The sequence below is a fragment of the Nyctereutes procyonoides genome, unplaced genomic scaffold (assembly GCF_905146905.1).
Source record: "Nyctereutes procyonoides isolate TBG_1078 unplaced genomic scaffold, NYPRO_anot_genome, whole genome shotgun sequence".
In the NCBI taxonomy this organism is placed as follows: Eukaryota; Metazoa; Chordata; class Mammalia; order Carnivora; family Canidae; genus Nyctereutes; species Nyctereutes procyonoides.
In genome coordinates, this window is record NW_026575121.1 from 46,520,253 (window position 1) to 46,547,346 (window position 27,094).

General features: G+C 36.2%; 1 protein-coding gene across 3 annotated transcripts in view; it reads right to left on the reverse strand.

Annotated features, from left to right (window-relative positions):
• Positions 1-27,094, reverse strand: part of UGGT2 (UDP-glucose glycoprotein glucosyltransferase 2) — a 194,487-nt gene that overhangs the window by 122,323 nt on the left and 45,070 nt on the right. For all 3 annotated transcript variants that reach the window (XM_055335813.1, XM_055335812.1, XM_055335814.1), the window contains 5 exons: positions 20,479-20,575; positions 17,372-17,444; positions 14,383-14,483; positions 10,299-10,398; positions 8,004-8,064 (listed from right to left, as the gene is read on the reverse strand). In XM_055335813.1, the coding sequence (XP_055191788.1) occupies positions 8,004-8,064; positions 10,299-10,398; positions 14,383-14,483; positions 17,372-17,444; positions 20,479-20,575 (432 nt within the window). The remainder of the gene's footprint in view (positions 1-8,003; positions 8,065-10,298; positions 10,399-14,382; positions 14,484-17,371; positions 17,445-20,478; positions 20,576-27,094) is intronic.

Here is a 27,094-nt window from a genome sequence, read left to right on the forward strand (position 1 = left end):
TAACTGCTATATTTTCATTAGCATTATACAGGGCCATTGTTTTACTCATTAATATTTTTAAGGCCTGAATTTGATTTTACGGTATTAAGATTACAACCCCTGCAACATGGCATTTGTTTGGTTTACCTTTGCCCCAACTTTAATTTTTAACATTTCTGAGTTAGTTTTAAAGTTTTTATTTCACATATATTTACCTGCCCAATGATTCAAACTGAAAACTTTTGTTAATGTTAAGCTTATTTGCATTTATCAATATGATAGAGGTTAGCCTCAACAGTCATTCTTTTTCTTTTTATAAATTTTTTATTGGTGTTCAATTTGCCACATATATAGTTACACCCAGTGCTCATCCTGTCAAGTGCCTACTTCAGTGCCCATCACCCAGTCACCCCCACCCCCCGCCCACCTCCCCTTCCCCCACTCCTAGTTTGTTTCCCAGAGTTAGGAGTCTTTCATATTCTCTCTCCCTTTCTGATATTTCCTGCTCATTTTTTCTCCTTTCCCCTTTATTCCCTTTCCCTATTTTTTATATTCCCCAAATGAATGAGACCATATAATGTTTGTCCTTCTCCGATTGACTTATTTCACTCAGCATAATACCCTCCAGTTACATCCACGTCAAAGCAAATGGTGGGTATTTGTCGTTTCTAATGGCTGAGTAATATTCCATTGTATACATAGACCACATCTTCTTTATCCATTCATCTTTTGATGGACACCGAGGCTCCTTCCACAGTCTGGCTATTGTGGACATTGCTGCTAGAAACATCAGGGTGCAGGTGTCCCAGCATTTCATTGCATCTGTATCTTTGGGGTAAATCCCCAACAGTGCAATTGCTGGGTCTGAGGGCTGATCAATTTTTAAATCTTTGAGGAACCTCCACACAGTTTTCCAGAGTGGCTACACCAGTTCACATTCCCACCAACAGTGCAGGAGGGTTCCCCTTTCTCCAACAGTCATTCTTTCCTGCTATATTTATGCTTTCTAGATGTATTTATTTTGAGAGAGAGAGAGAGAGAGAGAGAGAGAGAGAGAGAGAGAGAACACGTGGGCAGGTGGGGGCAGAAGGACTGAGGCAGAGAGAGAGAATCTCAGGCAAAATTCATGCTGACCTCAGAGCCTGATGTGGGGTTCAATCTCCCGACCCTGAGATCATGACCTGAGCCAAAAATCAAGAGTCAGGCACCTAAATAACTGAGCCATCCAGGTGCTTTCTAGAGGTATTTTTAAAATGTCATTCACAAATGGTTTAGTCTGTGTCCTTTTTTTCTTTTTAAGGCTCTTTTCCTGCTTGGGTAGATTTAGACTTTTGCTTCATTAGTTACTATCACACATATATCTTCATGAAATACTTTCAGTCATCTCTTTCTTTAAAAGTTATCTCTTTCTTTAAAAGGTATCAAATGGGGGATCCCTGGGTGGCTCAGCGGTTTGGCACCTGCCTTCGGCCCGAGGTGTGATCCTGGAGTCCTGGGATCGAGTCCCACGTTGGGCTCCTTGCATGAAGCCTGCTTCTCCCGCTGTCTCTGCCTCTCTCTCTCTCTCTCTCTCTCTCTCTCTCTCTCGGTCTTTCATGAATAAAATCTTTAAAAAATAAAAAAATAAAAGGTATCAAATGTTCTATTATGAAAAATAATAAAATTAGTTTGACTTCTTCCTGTTGCCTCTCCTTTTGCATAGCCCAACCTTTCTCTACTCATTAGTAATTAACTATGTACTTTTAAGTATGTTTAGGCTTCCACCGCTGGATTTTTCAGCTGTAATCCAATCTGCTGATTCCCAAGTACCTCAGTGAAAGTAATCAGCAAGTTTATTCTATTTTCTACCTCCCTCACTACCTGTATTAGTTGCACTATTGTATCATGTCAGAGCAGGTGCTATTTACATACCACATAATAACTCTTTCCCTCACCCACATTTCTGTTTAGCTGTACAATAAACTCATTCAATGGCCACCAGGCAGTTATTCTGCTGAAGTAATTTCAATTAGTATTTGGTCAGAAGAAATTCCTCAGAAAGTGCTCTTTCCCTGAATTCTTATTGTTCCACATTTTTGTGGATAGGCCTGCATATGCCTATCCATCTGAAAGTAAAGTTGAAGGACAGCTTTTCTTTCCATGAGTATTCCTCCTAAGTAGAATTTTACTGTCTCCTGGCATTGAATATTGTTTTTGAAAATCTGATGCCAATCTGGTTCTCTTCCCCTATAATCCTTATTGCTAAATGCACAAATAATTTTTTTCCTATAGCCTTTGTTTTGATGACTCTTGATCAATTTTCCCAGTTATAGTGTACCCTTTCAATAATGTGGGTTCAAGTCTTTTATCTCAGAAAGTTGTCTAATTAAAATTTTAAACATTTGCTCTGTCCATTTCAGAGATTCTACTACAGGAATGTTAGATTTCCTTTACCTGCCTTTTACTTACCATTTTTCTTGAAACCTTTCTATTTTTGTTTTAATTTCTTTGCATTTCTTAATTCTATCCACTATGTCTTCTATACTGTGTTTTCTATAAGGTCAATTCTGCCTTGTGCCATTTGTAATTTTTATTTTTATTTCTGAAATGGCTACTTTGAATATCTTCATAAAATCCTTCCAGTAGTGACTTCACATCCTCTGGCATCTGGTCATCACCCCCTCTTCCCGGCCGATCTTCACAGTGAGTCACTGAATTTCTGCATCATGTGTTGCTTTCTCAGCTTCCTTAGCTTTTCAAGCTTGATTAGCTTAATGTTGTGTTGCAATCTTTCTCTGCTTAGTGAAGTTTCTTCATCTATAGTTCTGCTCCTCCTCTCCATCTTTACAGTGAGTTCTTTAGATGAATGTAGTTCTACCTTTCTGATTAAGCATTATCTGAATCACATATATTTTCTTGCACCAGACATTAGCAGGGGAGATTGTTTTGGAGTAAAAGAGGCAAAACTAGCCTTCCAGGTTTCCTGGCATGAAGTTTCCTTATAGCGATCGACAGTTTAAGCTGGGTCACCCAATGGAGACAGTCTTCTTTAGATTCTCAAATATTAACCTGGCTCAAAGGCTCTTATGACTGGGCACTTCTCTTCTCTTTGGCACCAAAGGATGCTACAGTTATCTCCTGGATGAGCTGTCCCCCTCTAACTAGCTAGGTTTTCTTCTCTTCTCTTCTCTTTTTCTTTCCTTCCTTCCTTTTTCTTCTTCCTTCCTTCCTCCCTCCTTCTTTTCTCTCTCTCCCTCGCTCTCTTTCTTTCTTTCTTTCTTTCTTTCTTTCTTTCTCTCTCTCTCTCTCTCTCTCTCTCTCTCTTTCTCTTTCTCTTGGTTTTCTTATATCTGTCACTTCCATGCACTTTGCATGACTCCTCTCTCCACCTCCCCCAGCAGACATGCCCTCTCCTATCACCAGCCCATGTTGTGTTCCAACGGAGTGGAGTCCTCTCCTCTTAAGGGTGAGTACTTGCTGATGATTTCTGGGGCGGTAATTCTGAGATGCCTGCCACATTCCACTTTTCCTCTGCCACACGATTGTAGCTTTATGCTTCCGTTCTATTGGGGCTGGACATTTTTGACCACACACAAAATTTAGAGTTTAAGGTTCTTCCCTTCTGCTACTTTTGCTGAAAATGTTGTTTCATTCTTCTTGTTTCTATGTATGATTTTTAGGAGAATAAATGGGACTATTTTGAATTGGGCTGCAGCCATCTTCCTATTGGAAACAATCACTATATTCTTAACAACAAAATGTCAGCTTAGGCCAGCTTTAATTCAAAATATGATAGAACTAAATAAAATTAGCCAAAGCCAACCTCCCTAGCTAAGTTGATAATAAAATGCTGAATTCCACAAATAATAAAGATATTAAAATTCAAAAGACCCAAATAATTCCTAAAAAAAATGAGGATACACAGCAAATACTAAGATTGCAGATAATGTTAATCCTGGGTAATGTAAATAACAGATCTTTTTACATGTAATATTAGGATAACTCTTTCTGTAATAATTATAATAATATTTCTGTAATTTCTGTAATTATTACATAATAATAATTATTATAACCTTAAACTTGTCATTTTGACTACATTACCACTAGGTTCTGTCATCTTGCAGTTGTAAATATTTACAAAATATGCTCACAGATGATTCTAATCTGAATCATATAAGTACATTTTACAGAAGTAGTTTGAAGATGATGATTTTCTCAAAGTGAGTACCAGGAACTAAATCCAGAACTTCCGCCTGTTCTTTCTTATTTCTATAGCTATTTTATTCCTTCAGTTCTACTAACAGCCTTATAATCATAGTTTCATAGAGCAAGAGAAATTATTCTGAATTTCTTTCAAACATAGAAACATTGTTTTATAGTTTTAAGAGCATAAGATAAAATACAATTTAGCAAATGGGAAAGTAATATGTGGAATTTAATATAACTGATGATATTACTGTGACCAAGTTTTTGATGTAAAGAATTCCCAAATCTCAGTGGCTTACTAGAGGAAACATTTGCTTCTTGCTCATATCAGATATCCATACCTTCAAGTCATCTTTGGTTCTAATCCAGGGCTTTTTTCATTTCAGGCAACAGACCAGGAGAGCAGCCTCTATGAGGGACATGCCTCGTGATAGAGAGCAGAAGTAAAAAGGCAAATGAACCACAAAGCTTCTGCTTGTATGGATGTGTGCATCTGTTCATTTAATATTAGCTAAAGCAAGTGACAGGGCAACAATCAACATCAGAAGGAAATGAATATTTGTGAACAAGAACATAATTCATCTCAATATTTCATGTTTTACCTCTGCCAATGTATCAATCATCTTAAATTTTTAAACAGTCCTTCCCTATGACTTTCTATCTACGAGCAATATCATACCTTTTGGTCATAAAATATTATAGAGAAACTAATACTGTGTCTCCCACTTTTCCAGCTAGCTACTGTCTATTTCTTGAGTTATCTCTTGCCTTCCTAGAAGGAAATGAGCCCACCTATGTCATTACAGCTCAATTACTGGGACTCAGAAGGGAGATAACCTGAGCCGATGTCACTTAACTATTACAGGAAATTCTTGCCCAGGAAGATAAAGCTATAAATGAATAAACAACCATTTGCTTCAGGAAATTCTTGCAAACAAATGGTTCCAGGCAGATCTAGAATAGATCTGCAAAACAGTCTGGTTTGCAAATCTGAATAGTTACCTAATCTTGGCAAAGAGCTTGCTTATAAGTTTGCTCATCAAAACCATCACTTTTGTGTTGACCAATCCTAAACTACTGGGTTACAAATTCCACCCAATCCCAAATAATTCCCCCTATCTTGAAAGACCCAACTCAAACCACTTGAACAGAAGCCATAGAACCTCTAAGTAATCTACTATAGCATCCTTCTTTTGAGAGTAAGATTCTACCAAAGCGGTGTTCTCCCTTACTGCAGTAAGTTATTAAAATCAGCTTTGCTTGGTCAACAGGTTTTCTGTTGGTTTTCATAGAAGACCTGACAGTCTACACTAGATTCTTCCTATCCTACCTGGTTTTATTAAATGCATTTCTCTAAATTTCATGTTATTCTTCTGAAAATAGCAGTCAAGAATTTTGAGAAGAAATGAAACAAGATCAGATATCTTAATTTCCTTGAATATCTTTGTTTTCTAATCACCTGGCAAGATGCCTGGCCCTTGAACAAACTCAGGAGTGCTTATGAAATTTATCAGGAAGGAACTATGTATCAGAGCAAAAATTCTGGTTCTCTACCAACTCTGTGACCCAACAGAAATCACAGGATTTCATTTTATAAATTAGGATATTAATAACTGTTATAATATACACATAACATTTAAAAAACTATCTGTTGCTAAACACTGAATGTATTACAGATAACATTTTAAAATTCAACAGTTTTCAATTCAACAAATGCTTTTTTTTTCAACAAATGCTTCTGAGGGAAAATGTGCCATACTAGGCACCATATTTATTCAAGCCTCCAGATTCAGAGTTTACTGATTTCCTCAATTCTATCACCTTTCACTTCCATACTGCTTCAGTAGCCAGCTTTGGTCATCACCCTATGGTCAGGCCATTGCACTTGTCTACCTATGAAATTTTCCAATGCAGAGATCTGGGCCTTCAGATCTTCCAATGACCTCTCTTTCATCCCCATTGTATTCTTTTTTAACATCATAAGGTCCTCCAGCCTTTCAACCCAAAATCACTACTTGGAGAAAAGCTCTGATGGCCACAGCACCCACTTTGGACAGCTAAATGAGCACAAAAATATACCAGACTGGGTGAAGCCACTGATATTCTATCTTCCTTCATTTTTCCTCCCTTTTCTTCACTATCCTTTCTTCTTTTCTTACTGCAGGTGCATTATTCAAACAAAATTCATTGTGAATACAGGAACTTTCATTTAAAAACAATCCACTTTGTTCCAAGAATGGTAAGACCCACTAGGAAAATTACAGGGAAGAGTAATACTACAGCTAGTTTTGGAGGATAAAAATCATTTGTTAGGTCGTCAGCAAGGCAAAAAATATCCTTCACACGGAAGCTAAATGATGGCTCCCAACACCCAGGCTCTAGGCGTGAACAAGGCATCTACTTCTTCACTATTACTGTTGGAGTTGCTGGTCGTCATCAGAAGAGCTGATGTCTATTGAGAGCTCTCTCTCTGTCTTGTGGGACAGGCGCTGTTGGCTGGCTAAGGTAACCCACTTCTCCTTTGCCTGCCTCAATTACTAGAAAAGAACATGACTTTTCTGGCTGCTCTTGAAGCAAGATAGCCGCATGGCAAAATTCTGGTCAGTAAGATGAAGTAGTCTGCTCAAGTATTCCTGGAAGGCTTTAGAGAGGATGAATGTGGCTAATACCATCTCCCTGCCCCTTTCTGCTTTGAATACAAATAAGAAGTCTAGAGCTGTGGCAGCCATTCCGTAGCCACAGAAGAAGAAAATCATGTCTGTAACCACCTACTTTGAGACTTTTTTTATGGGAGAAAAACAAAATCCTACTGTTCAGGGCCCTGTGGATCTGGTTATAATTCTTAAAGCCAAGGCAGTCCTATGTCATTAAGTTGGGCAGTGTTCTAAACACTTCACAAATACTAACACAGACAGCTAGGATCATTTGGATTCTTTTTTTTTTTTTTGTAAAGATTGTATTTATTTATTCATGAGAGACAGAGAGAGAGAGAGAGAGAGAGAGAGAGAGAGAGAGAGAGAGAGAGGAGGCAGAGACACAGGCAGAGGGAGAAGCAGGCTCCATGCAGGGAGCCCGATGTGGGACTTGATCCCGGGACTCCAGAATCACACCCTGGGCCAAAGGCAGGTGCTAAACCACTAAGCCACCCAGGGATCCCCCCTCATTTGGATTCTTAAGGTAATTTAATAGACCAAGTGGCAGAATCTTACCAAATTACTGATCAACTGTGACCTATATGCTGTAGGATTCTAACAATGTTCCAGTGGTCCAAACCTGACCCAAGCCTCATAAGCTTTTAAAGCAAAACCAAATATGAGAAACATAGTTATAACTGTTAACTCATAGCTTTATTCTTTTTTTTTTACTTAAAGGTTTTATTTATGAGAGAGAGAGAGAGAGAGAGAGAGAGAGAGAGAGAGAGAGAGAGAGAGAGAAGCACAGAGACATAGGCAAAGGGAGAAGCAGGCTCCATGCAGGGAGCCTGACATGGGACTCGATCCTGGGTCTCCCAAGATCACGCCCTGGGCTGAAGGTGACGCTAAACGGCTAAGCTACCCGGGCTGCCCTATTCTTTATCTTATAAAGAAAACCATACTATGTGGGCAGAAGGTCTGGAGTACAGGGTGAATGAAGAAATTAAACAAAACATATGTTAGGAAAGATTGGCTAGAATCACAGATTGTAGGCTATATAAAGTAGACAATCTAAAAATGGAAAAACCCAAACTATTTTAATAACCAAAAAAAGCACAAATTATCATTTTTGTTTTCGTATGAAAAATGAAGATCTAAAGTCTAAAATAGCGATTGTGTAGTAATTAAGAAAAAATTCAAACAAACCTTTTGATTTTCCTGTATTTCCTCCCTCATAAGTTGATTTACAGCAATTCTGGTCAGAGATCTGGGAAAATAAATACTGATATAATTAATTTTTCCTAATGTTTAGGACTAATCTTTAATTCAGTGAAATATAATAGTCTAGATAAGAATCTAAAAACTTGAAATGCTTCATGACCAAAAAGTATACATTTCCATATGGCCGATTTGACAACTGGTACAATGGCTTTTATTTGATAAGGGTGTTCAATTTAGATGGATTACAGACTGTCAAGAATTCATGTACACTCTGGGTGATATACAGAATTGCTGAATCACTATATTGTACATCTGAAACTAATACAACACTGTATGTTAATTACGCTGGAATTAAAATAAAAACTTAATTTTAAAAAAAGCTCATCTACACTAACTGTATGCATGCAGTAATAAGTACTATCAAAACTTATTACTAGACACTTACTTTTCAAATATACTTGATTAAAAGTGCTATTTTGTGCTCTTTGGCCCATATAGAGAAAGTTCGTACGAAATTACCAGTATCATGATAGATATCAATGCAAATGGGCAATTTTCAGAATTCTTGTACACAAAGATTTTGGTTAACCTGGGACCTCTACCAAAGTATGCAAGGTCTAAATGGCTCTAATACTGACTTCATATACTCACTCTTGAAGAACTTATAACTCCCCTATAATTTAAAAACAGTGATGTTTTTTAACAAGTCTATTAACTACATTTATTTGACTTGATAACTCCTAGCAAAATTAGTTACACATTTGTTAATTTTATGCAAACAAAATGATTGAAAAATTAAAAGACTGTTAATGCAAAGTTCTGTTTTAAAGTAAAACGTGAGCAGAAAGGTGTATCTTAAAACAACTCATAAGTGTGATATCTCCTAAAATTTGGGCATTTGGGAGAAATTACAATGGATACTTTGATAATACAAATTTTTCATTCATTTGGCAAATATTATCATTTACTGATTGTCTATCAGGTGGCTTTATCAATATGCTCAAGCTTATAAGTTAGACAACTTAGCAGTGTCAGCACAGTTTGCAATATTTTTAATGACCAACCACAAACTAGGAGCAGAGTTTAGCAACAGATCCCTGAATTACAACTGACTTACTATCAAAAGAGTGAATAAATGGTCTTCCTAACACTAGAGTTATTTTATTTGTATTTGATCTAGTAATTTCAGAAACAGCAGTGTATCTAAATATTTGTATATACGTGCATATTTCTATTTTAGTATATAAATACTGACTTCTCAAATTCTTGGCTGTTTAAAATTAACACAAAGAGTCACATCAATATATTAATTCTTAATATGTAAATAAGTTGACAAACCTAGTTTCAGGGTCCCATGGAAAGGTTTTTGTGATCTTGTGGCCAACTATGTACTATTTATCTTACAAAGGAAAGAATATCTAGATTTAAAATTCAGTAATGAGTACTGTGGATAAATGTACAAAATAGCGTATGAGACAAGGAGAGGCCTAACAATTACCCACAGGCTATGATGTGGCCAGTGTAGAGATGCTCTCCAATTCCCTTCAGAATAACACTGATGCACTTGTCACATGCTCTGAATCTTCGATATAAGCTAACTTATTTTTTATTTCACTGGTTGCTTATAATTTTATATCCTGTCATTCCTAACCAGACTACAAATGCGTAAGACTTTTGTTATTTTGTAAAACTATGATTACTTTTAGACATGCAGATGTATTATCTATTGCACTACAAGATAGGTTTAATATAAAATCAGTACTTCTGGAAGCAATTTGATTAGGTATCCTACTGGCAAAAAAGCATTCCACAAAATATTCCATAAACAAGACATTACTACCTATTTAGAATCTGAAAGGATAAGAAGAACATGAGCTAGTCATACTCTGGGGATAAATCTATTTAGAATAATACTTTTCATCACCCTTACCTAGAAAAGAGAAAAATATTCCGTCATTATTCATTACTTAAACAAGTTTTATCCTGGATTTCCATATCATTGTTTATATTTAAATAACTTTAATAAATTATTTTTCCTTTCTATTTGACTCTAATGTAAGAGTTCTATCTTGCAGTATACACACGTATGCACAAGCCAGTATTTTCCTCTGATAAAAAAAAAACAACATACAGATGAAAAAATACCCTGATTTCATTAACACTATATCATATAGCAGAATTAATTGATATCACTATGTTAAAATGAAATCAGCTATTTTCATAAAATTTATTTAATGGAAAGAGTTCTGGTTATACTCAAAGCAACGAACTTTAACATACCTGGCTTTTACGGGGAAGTTCTGTGAAATGTCTTTCATTAATTTTATGGCATCATAAACTGGAGTGGACATTATTTGAGTAGCTGCCTGAAAACTAAGATCTGGGGAAAAAAAAATTAAAGAATCTAGCATAATGTCAGATCTTTATAGGTTTTCCATGTAATTTAAATAATTTAGTCAACATTTCTTGCCATGTATTTATAAATAAGACATGTTAACACTCTTATACTTAATATTCTTCAAAAGTTTTAAATGGAAGGCTATCACTTATGTCCAAATAAGGTTAAGTTTTAGACTTTTATGAAGGACTAATTATCATTTAATATGTATTGTTTTCCACAAATTACAGTATAGCTTCAAAAAGAGATACAGGAAAAGAAATGCTGATGCAAAGCTATTTTTTTTCTAAGGTTGAATAAAACATGCAACAAAAAGTTTGATAAGAATAACAAAAGGAAAAAAAGAGCTTTGAAGAGCCTGTTCTGGAAAGAACTTTAAGATCCAATGTGTTCAACTCAGTATATATCAACATTCACTTTCTCTTTCAACATGTTTTTACCTTTATGCTATAATAAAAATAAAATCTTAGACTTAGTATTTGCCCGATACTACAGTTCTTTGGAAAGAAAACTGGCTTATGTATGTAGTCAGTCTCCAGTATGTTGGATGCTGTAAGTAAGTAATCTTACTTAGTCTCGTTTACCTTGTCAAGAGTCTGACAAGATTTTATTTTTTAATATTTTTTAAAGATTTATTTATGATAGACATAGAGTTTATTTATTTATGATAGACAGAGAGAGAGAGAGAGAGAGAGGCAGGCAGAGACACAGGAGGAGGGAGAAGCAGGCTCCATGCCAGGAGCCTGACGTGGGACTCGATCCCGGGACTCCAGGATCGCGCCCTGGGCCAAAGGCAGGCGCCAAACTGCTGAGACACCCAGGGATTCCCCTGACAAGATTTTAAACCTGAACTATGTTCATTACCAAATAGTGAAACATACTGTTTCTCTTTAATATTTCACCATGGGTAGAATCCCAGCTCACCACATACTAGTAAAATAACCAGTTTAGCATAACATGGCTAGTTTTGTTTCCACGTTTTCAGTGTGGTAAATTGGGTTGGAGTCAAAGCTTAGGAAGAGATGTTCTTAGCACAGCTTCCCATGGGATAGAGAGCCTAATGATCAAGGTTCAGTTCCAGCTCTGTATCATGTTCTAGCTGAGTAACTTTAAATAGCATTTCCTCAATCTACTCTAGCATGTTTCCAGCTCCAGCATCAGTACTCATTAATATCTTCTAATTGCTAAACAGAATAGCCATTTTTCAAGGCTAATCTTACTAAGATCTATTCGCAAGAGGATCACTTCCTGCAAAGAAAATATACTCACTTTCTAGTCAATAAACGGTGTCAGGAAAAACTGGGCATTCACATACAAAAGAATGAAAACAGACCCCTATTTTACTTACACAATACACAAAAATCAACTCAAAATGGGTTAGATTCAAATTTAAGACCTGAATCCACTAATTCTGAAAGAAATTATAAGGGTAGGCTCCTTGACATTAGTCTTAGCAATGATTTTTTGGATTTGACACCAAAACCAAAGGCAGGAAAATGAACTAGTGGGACTATATCATACTACAAAGCTTCTGGACACCAAGGAAATCATAAACAAAATGAAAAAGCTATAGAATGGGAGAAAATATTTGCAAATCATATATCTGATAAGGGGTTAATAACCACAATATGCAAGGAACTCATATAAACTGGTGTAGCAACTACAGAAAACATTACAGTGATTCCTCAAGAAATTAAAACTAAAACCCTCATATGATCCAGCAATCCCACTTGTGGGTATATATCCAAAGGAAATGAAATCAGGCTTTCAAAGAGACACTCCCACATTCATTGCAGCATTGCTCATGATAGCCAAGGTGGAAACAATCTAAATGTGGCTGAGTGAATGCAGAGAGAAAATGTGGTATATACATACAATGGGATATTATTCAGCATTAAAAAGAATGAAAGTTCTGCCATTTGTAACAACATGGTGAACCTGAAGGACATCATGCTAAGTGAGAACAGACAGAGAAAGGCAAATACTACACAGTGTTGCTTATATGAAAAATCTAAAAAAAAAAAATTCAAACTCATATAGAGTAGAAAAGTTGCTGCCTGGGGCTGGATGGAGGAAAGAGGAAGAGGTTGGTAAAAGGGTATACATTTTTAGCTATAAGATGAAGAGGGTCTGAGAATCTACTTTTTTAAAAAGATTTTATTTATTCATATGAGAGACAGAGGAAGAGACAGGCAGAGGGAGAAGCAGGCTCCCTACAGGGAGCCCGATGCAGGCCTCGATCCCAGGACCCCAGGATCATGCTCTGAGCCAAAAACAGATGCTCAACCACTGAGCCACCTAGGTATCCTGAGGGTTTGGGAATCTAACATATACCATGATGACTAGAGTTGATAACACTGTACTACATAATTGAAATTTGCTAAGAGAGAAGTTAAATGTTCTCACCAAAAAAAATTACCTGATACACAAATACTTCACTAAATATTAATGAATACTCAATAAATGGAAATCAATAAAAAGGTATTGCTTACTTTCTCTGTCTTGGAAATCTACTTTGTTTGGCTTCTCTATAAGGTGCTCTCTATTTCTCATCATTCCCCACATCATCTTCACTGGCTCTACTTTCCACCCCTGGGTGAGCTGCAGCACCAATCATGTACTGATTGGTCACTCTACACTACCGGTTAGCTCCTCTTCCTTTTTAAGCCTTTATGCTAAGATGTTCAGCTTTTTCAATCCTCTCCTTTTAGCCTACAGACTTTATGTTCACCCCACTAGTGCTAGTGGACCTTGTCATTTAAGGACGTCACAGTCACCTTAAGCGGTCCTTTTAACTTCAGTCTCATTCTTCTTGAACTCCATCTTCAACCCCAAAGCACACTAACATGTTTTATATTCTATTAAGGCTCAAAGATGGAAACCTTCAAGCCATCTTTGCCTCCTCCCATCTCCAGTCTTCCTTTCTAGGCTGTCTACCACAGTCATAATGCAATCTCGCACCACATTATTCCAGCGATGTCCTAACCAGAGTTCCTGTTTCTAGTCCATTCAAATCTACCTTACACAGTCATCAGCTGGATGATTAAAACTAAGCTGACTGTGCACATCTTCTGTTGATCAGCCTTTCAAGTGCCCTATCACCTACAATTATCGTCTGCAATTGTATTTTCTAAATTATGGGTTCCTCAGATAACATTCTGAAGAAGAAAGTAGAATAGTGCTTGCCTACAACAGTTGGAGAAATTGGGAAGAAGCGGGGAGTGACTGTTAATGGGTACGTTTTCTTTTGAGGGTAATGAAAATACTCTAAAACTGACTATGCTGGCAATTAAAAAGTTCAGAAAATATACTAAAACCCATTGAATCATACATTTTAAAGGGGTGAGCTGTATGCCAATTATCCCAATAGGCTGTTAATAAAAAGTTGATGAGAGATGTGACAGGAGTTATGGGTTACGCAGGAAAATGATGTCCCCTCAAACCAACTAAAAATTACAAGTAATAAAAAAGGAAATTACAAATTGAAAAGGTCTTACAGTTCAAACTAAATTTTGATCACAAAATATCTGCTTACAGGAGGTTAGCACAAAGGCTGTTCTAAGCTAACAGTGAAATATGCAATGGTCTATCAAGATCAAAATTTTAAACAGAAGAAAACTAGTAACATTTAGTTCTGACTTCCTGACTGACTAGTCAGGATTTTTAATCAATGTTAGACACTCCTTGAGATGTGATTTTATACTTGAAATGAACCTATAAAGACAAATCAGTGAACACTTTAAAAATGATTAGATAATATTAAACTACACTTTATGTGATTTTAACTCTTTTAAACATAAAAGTATGATTTGCTTGATGCTTTTTAGTTAAGTATCAATTTCCACAAAAATTCACATCAGTAATTATTATTTATGGAATAACTTATATCATGTTATATAAAGCTTATTTAACAGAACAGAGATAGGTTACCAAAATTCTACATGAAAGTAGATCAAAATAGTATACCTTGTAGTTCCCAGACTTTCAAAGGCGTCATTTCTTTGTTACTCTCAATCAGGTATTTTTGGAATGCTGTCAGATTATCTCTAAGATCTGAATATCTTTCTCTGTATTAGAATATTAAGTTATGTTAATTATTGTCACCTACTACAAGCAGTATAATTTTGAAATTAACTCTTTCAAATAATTAGATATAAACTAACTGTTCACCAGGATAATACAGCATGATGCAGCTATGTCCACAGAACTTAAAAAGAATGAGATGTGTATATGCACTTCTTTAATTTTATACTTTTTTCAATATATAAAACAAAATAAAACCAAATCTAGAGGGATATACTCTTGATTGTTAACATGTTAACATTAACTAGAAGGGACCCAAGGCTTAGGGCAGAATTATTAGCTTTTATTATGTTCTATACCTTTTAGCATTTGATAAATTACAAGTATTGCTTTTATAATTTAAAACTTTTTATACTTGAAATGAACCTATAAGACAAATCAGTGAACACTTTAAAAATGATTAGATAATATTAAACAACTACACTTTATGTGATTTTAACTCTTTTAAACATAAAAGTATGATTTGCTTGATGCTTTTTAGTTAAGTATCAATTTCCACAAAAATTCACATCAGTAATTATTATTTATGGAATAAATAATATATATTATTAAATTAAATCAAATATTAATTTATTAAATTATTAAATAATTTTAAATTATTAAATTTAAATTTAATTATCAAATTTAAATTAAATTTAAATTATTAAATTATAAAATAATCATTAAATTATTAATTAATAAATGATTATTAAATCATTAAATTAAATAAATTTAAATTATTAAATTAAATATTAAATATTAAATTAAATATTAAATTAAAAAATATAAAACTATTTTATAAGGAAAACATCGATGTTTCCTATACAATCTTAGAATTTACTTCTGAAAAGTTCCATCTTTGAAACTTATAAAAATCTTCAATAGGATCATTTTGTCTAATGTTAAACACACCCTGGTATCTTTTTTGAGACTGCAATATAACCATGTAGCAGGAATGACATTTTACTACATACAGAATCTCAACTGTAGCTTCTTTCTTCTAACTCTCATGAAATCAAGATACGTGCCATTTCAGATTTAAAAAGAATTCTCTTAAAAAAACTTTACCACCAACACAACTTACAAAGCACATTATTTTCAACAGTAAAGAGAAACGATTTTAAAATGCTAAATAAAAAATATACAGAACCATATACATGGAAATGCATTAATCTTATAATTAACAGTAAACACAGTGCTGATACACAATTTTATTACATGGAACCACATTTTAAAAATGAATCAAGGGGATCCCTGGGTGGCGCAGTGGTTTGGCGCCTGCCTTTGGCCCAGGGCGCAATCCTGGAGACCCGGGATCGAATCCCACGTCAGGCTCCCGGTGCATGGAGCCTGCTTCTCCCTCTGCCTATGTCTCTGCCTCTCTCTCTAGCTCTCTCTCTGTGTGACTATCATAAATAAATAAAAACTAAAAAAAAATGAATCAAGACTGACTACAACTGAATTCAATTAACTCCTCCTTTCTCAATATTTTAAATTACAGAACATATAAAATTTTTAAGAGCTATATACATTGGTTTTTATATTTAACTATAATCCTAGTAATTTTCACTGCTAAATTTATGTAACTAGATAAAAATACATTCATATAATATCTCAAAGCAAAGGGTTTTGTCTAAATCAGCTGAGTCACTGTGTAAGAACTAATTCTGAGTACTTCCTTTTTTAAAAAACTAATATCCCAGGGCTCCAAAGGCTTTCTGTAGGATGTACAATTTATTCCAATAAAAAGATATGTTTAAAAAATAATTAAAGAAAACTGTGGATTCCAAGATTTTGAGACAGCTGACAATGGAATAAAAATGTATTGTTATCTACTAAATAAATACCTTACTTGGAACGAATCTGTTTTATACATTACATTCCTAAGGCCACTAGTATGCCACTGGGTCAATTTACTTTAGAAATATAACTCTGTCATCTGTATCAATTAAATTAGCACAGTTTCCAAAAATGTTCTCTTGCTCTGTAACAGTATCTCTGCACCAGAGAACTGACCTTAGTGTCCTTTATAATACTTAGAATGTCAAGCAAAAATTAAAGCTATTAATAAAAACTATCCTTTACCTTTAACTAATTTTGCCTTTGTAATGAAACCACAAAATTTCCTTCTTGTAAATAAGGGAAAGCACACAAAATGACAACAATCCCCATACGTGAATATTCAGAGAGCACTCACCAACCATCCTATTCTTGGTCTTCAATCAGTGATGCAAGGAAAAAAAGGGGGTGGATACAACTTTAATTTCTGAACATTTGGGATCCCTGGGTGGCACAGCGGTTTAGCGCCTGCCTTTGGCCCAGGGCGCGATCCTGGAGACCCAGGATCGAATCCCACGTCAGGCTCCCGGTGCATGGAGCCTGCTTCTCCCTCTGCCTATGTCTCTGCCTCTCTCATTCTGTGTGACTATCATAAATAAATAAAAATTAAAAAAAAATTCTGAACATTTACTTATACATGTATATGAAATTAAGACCAGATGTTAAGTTTTTTAATATGACAGTCTGCATACAGAAATTTAAGAAAATATTTTTTCTTTTGAGGCACAAAAATCTTATTTCATGCTAATGATCCAATACTAACCATAATTTTCCTAACCCAGTAGGCCAGTAAAAGATTCTATAATTTTTTGTTTTTTGACAAAGATAACTTTATTTCCAATTCCTATTTTTCTAATCAAACTCATCATACTGTGAAAATTATGATTATTTTACTATTGTGTTTTGCATTAACCATGTATTATTTCTGTAATAAATAAAACCAATTACAGGTACATTATAAGAACATAAAACAGACACCAGTACAGCATACTGAGTTCCTTTAAAAACAAACTTAAGAGCACCGCAATGCCACTTCATTTCAATTCAGACTCACTTTAGTTTCTGGAAGAGAAATCCTTGAACTTCATTTATCTCAATCTCATCCCTTATAGTAGCATTGGTCACTGCTGTTTCAGAAACAAAAACAAAATATTTTCAGACTGGGAAAGAACTAGGTTGTCAAAAATTAGAATGCTATAAATTCTTTGTTTTACCTTGTTTTTCTGTCATGGACCAGCCCACTGCTACACGTACATGCACACACTTGTATTTCTGAATGTGCTCTCTTTTTAAACAGGCCTGGGTCATTAAATATTTAACCAATGCTTTATAGATTACTTCACAGTCAAATTCTATTTTATAACCAGAATGATAAACCAAGGTGGCTGCAACAAATTCTTTAGCTCTCAATCCAAGCAAGCACTCCAAGCCCTAACAAATATAGGCATGCTTGCATGTTTCCAATGCCTTTAAAGACAGGAAATCTTTAGAAAGACACTAAAAAGAACATAACATGTTACTGTCATTTCCCTTCCTTCTCACCTCTCCTCTACTCAACAAATAACATATAGGGTGGTAAAAGGTACGTGGGACCACAAGAACTCATGAGCCCTTACAGCCTGGGGTAACTCTCCAAGTGTGCCAGGGACCCTCCAGTACGCTCCCCTTCCCTCTCGCCTCTGAAGGCTCGCACCCCCAGTACTATAGCTAAAAGCCCTGGGTGCCCTGATCCAGTCTTCCTTCTCCCCCTTTTATCCTTTCATCAGGCAAACATTCATTGGCTGCTTGCTATGATGTCTGATTCCTGCCAGACACACATCAAGAAGAGAGACACAAAAGACACAAATGCCACTTGGTGGAGACACAAATAGACAATTTTAATATAGTGTGTAAAACTTTATGAAAGAAAGCACAGAATATATGGAATATAGAAAAGAGGAAAAATCACTCTTGACAGAGCAGCAAGACAACCAGCCATCTCAGAAGTACTGATGGACAGATAGGAGTTTTAAAAGATTAGTAGGCCTTTGATGGGAGAAGAGTGGGAAAAAGGAGGAAGGTTTCAGGCAGAGGGAACAGCAGATGCTAAGGGACAGAAGTACTCTAAAGAGGTCATAAAGGCTTAGAATGAAGCCAAACATGGAGGCATCCAGGGAACAGAACATCATTCTGTATGGTACATTAGTGCTGAAGAACCAGAGGGTACAAATGAGAGGCAGAGGGAGGGAGAAGGCAGAAAAAGGGTGGAGTATAAAAAGCTTTCTTTGCAATGCCACAGTCCTGGAATTTACGAGGGGGCTTATGCAGAGCCTCTGAGGGGGTTTTAACCAGTAAAGTCACAAAGTCAGATTTTCATCGTAAGGCATCCAACCCAAAAGCACCATAAGGGATACTGATTCATCTACTTTGGGTAGTGGGGAGGACTCCGGAACAGAAGGCCAAAAACCAGAGAGGCCAGTTAGAAGCCTGACGCACAGAAATGGAGGGAAAAACAGAACTGAATAAAAGAGTGGCAACTAGAATGGAGAAAAGATCCATTCCAAACATACGTTAGCGGGTGAAGACAGAATTTAGTGTGGAATATAGATCACACATGTCATCACTTGTCTTTTTACATTTTTTTCACCTGAGTTTTTAAAAGAAAATTCCAAGCCCAAGTATAGCTAGAAAATGCTTTATGTTACTATTATAACAATTAGATACATTACACAGGACTGTAAAGCTGCGTATAAGCTATATAGAAATACACAAAATCTGAATGTTATTACTCACACTATATAATTCCAGTAACTCTAACTGGCAGGACTTTAAAAAAAAAAAAAAGATTTTATTTATCTATTTATGGAGGGGGGGGCAGAGACACAGGCAGAGGGAGAAGCAGCCTCCATGCAGGGAGCCCAATGTGGGACTCGATCCCAGGATTCCGGGATCACGCCCGGACCGAAGGCAGGCGCTAAACCGCTGAGCCACCCAGGGATCCCCCCCTGCTTTTTTTTTTTTTTTTTTTTTTAAGATTTTATATATCTATTTATGAGAGACAGAAAGAGAGAGAGAGAGAAGCAGTAACTGGCAGGACTTTACAGTAATACAGATCTTTATTTGAAGCACTTTCAGGAGGAGTGGCCAGGGCTAGGTCTGTGATCAGAGCAGAGCCTTTAGGACCAGATCCTAAATAGAAAAATAAAGTTGAAGCAGAAGCCACAGAGGAGAGCATATAAAAGAATGAATTAAAAACTCTTAACCTCCTGGGTGGCTCAGTCTTTTGGGCGTCTGACCTGATCTCAGCCCAGGTCATGGTCTTGAGGTCCTGGGTTCGAGCCCCACATGGGGCTCCCCTCTCAGCTCAGCCTGGCGTCAGCTTGAGATCCTCTCCCTCTACCCCTCCCCTTGAACTCGTGCTCTCTCTCAAATAAATAAATAAATCTTAAAAAAAAAAAAAAAACAAAAACGTAACTCTTAACCAAGAATCATGTATAAATAAATTTTGGATGAACCAGGTAATAAAAAATTTTCATAAGAATCTGAAAACTAGTTTTCTTCAGGTCTCCTCAGTCCTTTATCTAAAGCATGCAGTTAGTGCATAACCACAGACAGGGGTTTGCAGATCACAGATCTAATCAATCCACTTTATCTAAACTAGCAATTCATAGGCCTCTCCCCATCCTACTTGAAGAGCAGCAGCAGCATCCTAACTTTATCATAAATACATGAGACAAAGCTTCCTAAGACTGCGTGTTGCCAATAACTTTCTGAGACACTGACCCACACTGACACCCCCATTATTGCCAGCCCCCAAACCTCACCCCTATCCCCAGGCTGGACTGGCTGGGCACTCCTGGCTGTCCCTACAGCTATGACCAGCCTCATCTACTGCCTCAGCCTGTCTTGCATAGGTTACCATTTTTTATTAATTGCTGAAAATGAATGGGAAGTCACCAGATAAAGCAAAACAAGATGCTTTTTCCAATTTAAAGAAGTTCTTGAGAGCACAATATCAAATATATTTCTTTCAGATTAAAATCAAATTCTAAAGAGGAGAAACAGGGTCTACTCCATTTCCAGCTTCAAATTAACATGTGTAAGACTATAGTCATTAAGTTTTCTTAAAAGTATGCAAGCCTGCCAATTTTTATTCTACTCAAGTACAGACAGTAAACTTACTTTTGACTTGGGTATCATCCAAAGCTTTGTATTCTGTACTTTTAATTGCTAGCTCCACACCGTAGCCAGATAAGTACATTTTCTGTGAGACTGGTTTCTGTTCCAACACAATTTAGTTTTTAAAAAAGAGAAAATACTTTGTTAAACAATTTCTTTTAAATTCAGCACATTTGTGTATTAGGACATTAGGGTAAATTACTAATATAAAATTTTTAATCACTGTGAAATATTATTATTTGGGGGCTATTTATACTCTAGATAGTATATCAAGGACCCAGAATTTGGTTGATTACCATGTCCTTACTTTCTAAAAACCCTGTCATGGCTCTAATGTTTCAATTACTCTTTTTCAAAGAAGAAATACCTGTCCTTTTTGTTATACTATGGTAACTTCCCCATTTCTCCTATGAGTTAATTAACAGAGGCTCCAATACAATCAAGTTTCAATAAAACTGTACTCCTTTCACAGTGAACTACACAAGATTTGCTATCCAGCAAATGCTATTCACTTGCTAATTATCTAGATGTAGAACTAGTGTTACCAAAAGCGATACTGAAGAGAAGAGGTAAAAGACATTAAAAAAAAAAATTGCAGTTTTGAACCTGATTAAATTTTTCTTCACGTTTCTCAATGATTAAAATATTCCAAATGCCAAAAATCAGTATCTACTCTTGCAACAAGAGCAAAAATTGCCTAAAATGGAATTGTCTCCAGTACTGATGATCAGAATTTTAATATCTAATTTTCTCCTTTCTGTAATGGGCAAATACAAAATGTACTTCTAAAGATTACCCCATCAAGGAAGAGAACTCACCACATTTTTTCAAATGGTAAGCAACCTGGATGAATATACATATTTTTAGAGGATATCTAAGGTTCTTTCAAGCTTCCAGCCTGAAATTCTTTTCAGTTATGCTACAATCATCATTTGGCACATCCTTTCATGGCTTAGGAAACAGTTTAACCTAGTGCCCAGGAAACTCCCCCTGAACATTCTGTGCACCTCTGCTTACTCAAGTTTGCAAGAGGGCAGTTTTGCAATCCTACATGATAGAGAAGAGGTAAAGACTGGAGGGAAGGAGAGCCTCAATAGTGTATTACTCTTTTTACTCTCTTCTTTCCTAACTTGTTCCCTGCCCCCGTCCACCACAACCTTAAAAATATGTCCAGAGTGACTATTCCTGGGCTGTTCTTTTCCAAATAAGATGATATAAAAATTAGTTTCAGATATACAGAGAAATATTTAACACTGCCACCCACATGAAAAATAGCATGAGGAGACTGGGTTGCTTATAATTATGGTCATCTGAAAAAGTTGAAAATATTTTAGAGTTTTCACTTTCAAACAGGTCAATTTAAAAATGCATCTTGACTATCCACTAAAAAGACAATCAGCAGGTAGAGAAGCAAATCAAAGCTCCAAATCTACATATTTTGTTACAGTCCGTAAAAGAAATATAATTTCACAAAACCAATTTCCATTATCAATTCTGAAATATTATTAGCTCCTCAGAAATAAATGTTTATTAAAGTCATATTTACTGTCTCCATTTGAAAATGTATTAATATAAAATGTGAACTGTAGTCTAATAAGTTTGGATTTGCAAACCAAAAATGCTCATAGGCTAAATCAACCAGTGAGAAGAATCTTTCTTCATTTTTCTATTTCTTCTCTCCCCATAAAAAGGCATCTGTTCCAAAGGCAGCATAAGCAACTCCATTTTATTAGAATTACATGTTGACTAGATTTAAAATATAACTCTTTTGAATGTACAATATATCATTCATTAAAAAAGTTATAATTTGGGATCCCTGGGTGGTGCAGCGGTTTGGCGCCTGCCTTTGGCCCAGGGCGCGATCCTGGAGACCCGGGATCGAGTCCCACGTTGGGCTCCCGGTGCATGGAGTCTGCTTCTCCCTCTGCCTGTGTCTCTGCCTGCCTCTCTCTCTCTCTCTCTCTCTCTCTCTCTCTCTCTGTGACTAACATAAATAAATAAAAAAAATTTTTTTTTTAAAAAAAGGTTATAATTTGATGTGACAAAGTGACAGTCAGCTAGTATGATTTCATAGTATATTTAATGGTCACGTACTCCAAAAAATAACTTGGGACACTAATTCTCAATAGATGAGTATCCTCTACTGTAGGGTACATTAGAATCACTTGGGAGACATATTTAAAAAGATAAACAGTAATTTGATCTCCCACTTCCATTCCTACCCTGATATAATTGACATAAACACTGTATTACTTTAAAGTGTAAGACATAATGATTTGATAGATCTAGACAATAGGAAATGATTACCACAGTACATTTTGTTAACATCTATAGCTTATTTTTTATAGCTTATTTTTTTTCTTGTGGTAAGTACTTTTAAGATCTCTCAGCAACTTGCAAATATGCAATACAGTATTATTAACTATAGTAATCTCAGAACTTTTAACAGAAAGTTTATTCTTTCCACCTTTACCCATCATCACCACCTCTCATTACCGCCAATCTGTTCTGTTTTGTTTTTGTTTTTGTTTTTTTTTTAGGTTCCACATAGAAGTGATATCATGACAGTATTTGTCTTTCGTGGTGGAACTTACTTCAATTAACATAATGCCCTCAAGGATCCATCCATGTTGTCATACACAAATGGCAGGATTTCTTTATTTTTAACGATATCATCCCTCTGTACACAGAAACATTTTCTTTACCCCATTTATCGACTGCAGAACACCTGGGCTGTCCCCATGTCTTTATTATGGTAGGTAATGCTGCAGTGAACATGAGAGTACAGATTTCTTTTCAAGTTTGTGTTTTGTTTCCTTTGGATATACACCCAGAAGCAGAAACACACAATCACATGGTGGTTCCTTTTAAAATTTTCTGAGGAACTTCTATACTCTTTTCCATAGTGGCTACACTCCCATTAAAAGTGCAAAAGGACTGCCTTTTCTCCACATCTTTGCACCCTTGCAACAACAGCAATTCTAACAAGCGTGATGTGGTACCTCACTGTAGTTTCTATTTACATTTCCTGATTAGCAATGTTGAAAGCCTTTTTATGTACATGCTGGCCATTTGCATGTCTCCTTTGGAAAAATATCTATTCAGGTCTTTTGCCCATTTTTTCATCTTTTTTGCTACTGAGTTGTAAGAGATCCTTATATATTTCAGATATTAAACTCATCAGATAAATGATTTACAAATATTTTCTCCCATCCCATAAATTGCCTTTAGTTTTGTTAATGGCTTCCTCTGCTGTCCAGAGGCTTTTTAGTTTGATGTAGTCCTACTTTATTTTTTTCATTTATTTTTCACTGCATTGCACTTTATTTTTGCTTTTGTTGCCTTTCCTTAGGTATCAGTTCAAAAAATCACTGCCAAGACCTGGTCAAGCAGTTTTTCCCTCAGGTTTTCTTCTAGGACTTTCATGGTTTCATATTTTATGTTTAAATCTTTAATCCAATTCAATTTTTGTGAGTGTTATAAGAGGGTTAGTTCCATTCTTTTGCATGTGGTTATCCAGGTCTCCCAGCACCATTTAACTGAGTATGCTTGGCTCTCTTGTTGAATACTAGTCGACCATATATGCACGGGTTTATTTCTTGGCTCTCTCTCTTTTTTTTTTATTGGAGTTCAATTTGCCAACATATAGCAAATCACCCAGTGCTCATCCCATCAAGTGCCTCCCTCGGTGCCCGTCACTCAGTCACCCCAACCCCCACCCACCTCCCTTTCCATTACCCCATGTTCGTTTCCCAGAGTTAGGAGTCTCTACATGTTCTGTCATCCTCACTACTATTTTCACTCATTTTCTCTCCTTTCCCCTTTATTCCCTTTCACTATTTTTTTGTATTCCCCAAATGAATTGAGTCCATATAATGTTTGTCCTTCTCCGACTTATTTCACTCAACATATACTCTCCAGTTCCATCCACATCGAAGCAAATGGTGGGTATTTGTCATTTCTAATGACTATTATTCCATTGTGTACATAGACCATATCTTCTTTATCCATTCATCTTTCCATGGACACCGAGGCTCCTTCCACAGTTTGGCTATTGTGGACATTCCTGCTATAAACACTGGGGTGCAGGTGTTCCGGCATTTCACTACATCTGTATCTTTGGAGTAAATCCCCAGCAGTGCAACTGCTGGGTCGTAGGGCAGGTCTATTTTTAACTTTTTGAGGAACCTCCACATGGTTTTCCAGAGTGGCTGCACCAGGTCACATTCCCACCAATAGTGCAGGAGGGTTCCTCTTTCTCCACATCCTCTCCAACATTTGTTATTTCCTGCCTTGTTAATTTTCACCATTCTCACTGGTGTGAGGTGGTATCACATTGTGGTTTTGATTGGTATTTCCCTGATGGCAAGTGTGCAGAGCATTTTCTCATGTGCTTGTTGGCCATGTATAGGTCTTCCTCTGTGAAATTTCTGTTCATGTCTTTTGCCCATTTCATGATTGGACTGTTTCTTGGGTATTGTTTAATAAGTTCTTTATAGATCTTGGATTCTAGCCCTTTATCTGATATGTCATTTGCAAATATCTTCTCCCATTCTGTAGGTTGTCTTTTAGTTTTGTTGACTGTTTCTTTTGCTGTGCAGAAGCTTTTCGTCTGATAAGTCCCAATAATTCATTTTTGCTTTGGTTTCCCTTGCCTTCATAGATGTATTTTGCAAGAAGTTGCTGTGGCCAAGTTCAAAAAGGGTGTGGCCTGTATTCTCCTCTGGGATTTTGATGGATTCTTATCTCACATTTAGATCTGTATCCGTTTTGAGTTTATCTTTGTGTATGGTGTAAGAAAATGGTCTAGTTTCATTCTTCTGCACGTGGCTGTCCAATTTCCCAGTACCATTTATTGAAGAGACTGTCCCTTTTCCAGTGGATAGTCTTTCCTGCTTTGTTGAATATTAGTTGACCATAGAGTTGAGGGCCCATTTCTGGATTCTCTATTCTGTTCCATTGATCTCTGTGTCTGTTTTTGTGCCAGTACAACACTGTCTCGATGATCACAGCTTTGTAGTACAATCTGAAATCGGCATTGTGATGCCCCCCAGCTCTGGTTTTCTTTTGGCTCTCCATTCTGTTCCACTGATCTCTATATTTTTTATTTTCTAAAATTCTACTAATTAACATATAGTGTATTATTAGTTTCACAGGTAGAGGTCAGTGATTCATCAGTCTTATAATACCCAGTGCTCACTGTATCACCTGCCCTCCTTAATGCTCATCACCAAATAACCACACCTCCTCACCCCTCCAAAAACTCTCAATTTGTTTCCTATGATTAAGTCTCTTATGGTTTCTCTTCCTCTCTGATTTCATCTTATTTTTCCCTCCCTTCCCCTATGCTCCTGTTTTGTTCCTTAAATTCCACATATGACTGAAATCATATAACTGTCTTTCTCTGACTTATTTCACTTAGCATAATATCCTCTAGTTCCATCCACATCATTACAAATGGCAAGATTTCATTTTTTGATGGCTGAGTAGCCATCAAAATGATCTCGATCATTTAGTATCAGTTGAGACACGATTTGTGACCCACTATGTGATCTATTCTGGATAAATGTTCCATATGCACTTGAGAAGAATGTGTATTCTATTGCTTTAGAATAGAATGCTGTGAATATATCTGTGAAGTCCATCTGGTCCAGTGTGTCATTCAAAGCCCTTGTTTCCTATTGATCTGCTTAGATGATCTGTCCATTGTAGTAAGTGGGGTGTTTTTCCGTCTTGTCCAGAGAAAAACAGATGAACTTGAGAACAGAATACTAATATGGCAACAACACCACCAGAGAAATATACACTAAACAAATCAGAAGAGGAACACCTGGGTGGCTCAGCGGTTGAGCGTCTGCCTTTGGCCCAGGGCATGATTCTGGGGTCCTGGGATTGAGTTCCACATCGGGCTTCCTGCATGGAGCTGCTTCTCCCTCTTTGTCTTTCCCTCTCTCTCTCTGTGTCACTCATGAATAAATAAATAAAATCTTTTAAAAAGTCAGAAGAGATGTGAAACAAAAAAAAATTGAGAAAATATGATCAGACAGGTGAACAGAAGAGAGCAATAGTATTTTGGACTGTTAGAAAACTAGATCCTAAAATTGTAACAAAAGAAAACCTTCTATGTCTACAAAAAAATTAAATACAATGAAAGGATAGAGTGTAACTATAAAAAATGAAAATTAAAAGACAAAAAAAAAAAGAATATGAACAGACAGGTGAACAGAACAGAGCAATACACTATATCCTGAGTATATTTGGTCAGTTTGTTAGAAGAAATGTATCTCAAACTTGTAAAGAAAGAAAAACATAAATATACAAAAATAAAGTACTTTGAAAGGACAGAATGTAATCATAAAGATGAAAATTTAAAAAGACTAACAAATCAGGAAAAAAAAGAAAAAGAGAGAAAAAAGTGAATATGATCAAACAGGAGAAGAGAACAGAGACATACACTAGATTCTAGGTGTATTTTTGGTCTGCTAGAAGAAACTGCATCCTGGGGCACCTGGGTGGCTCAGCTGGTTAAGCATCTGCCTTTGGCTCAGGTCATGATCCCAGAGCCCTGGGACTGAATCCTGTATGGGGCTCAAACCTGCTTATCCCTCTGCCCCTCGTC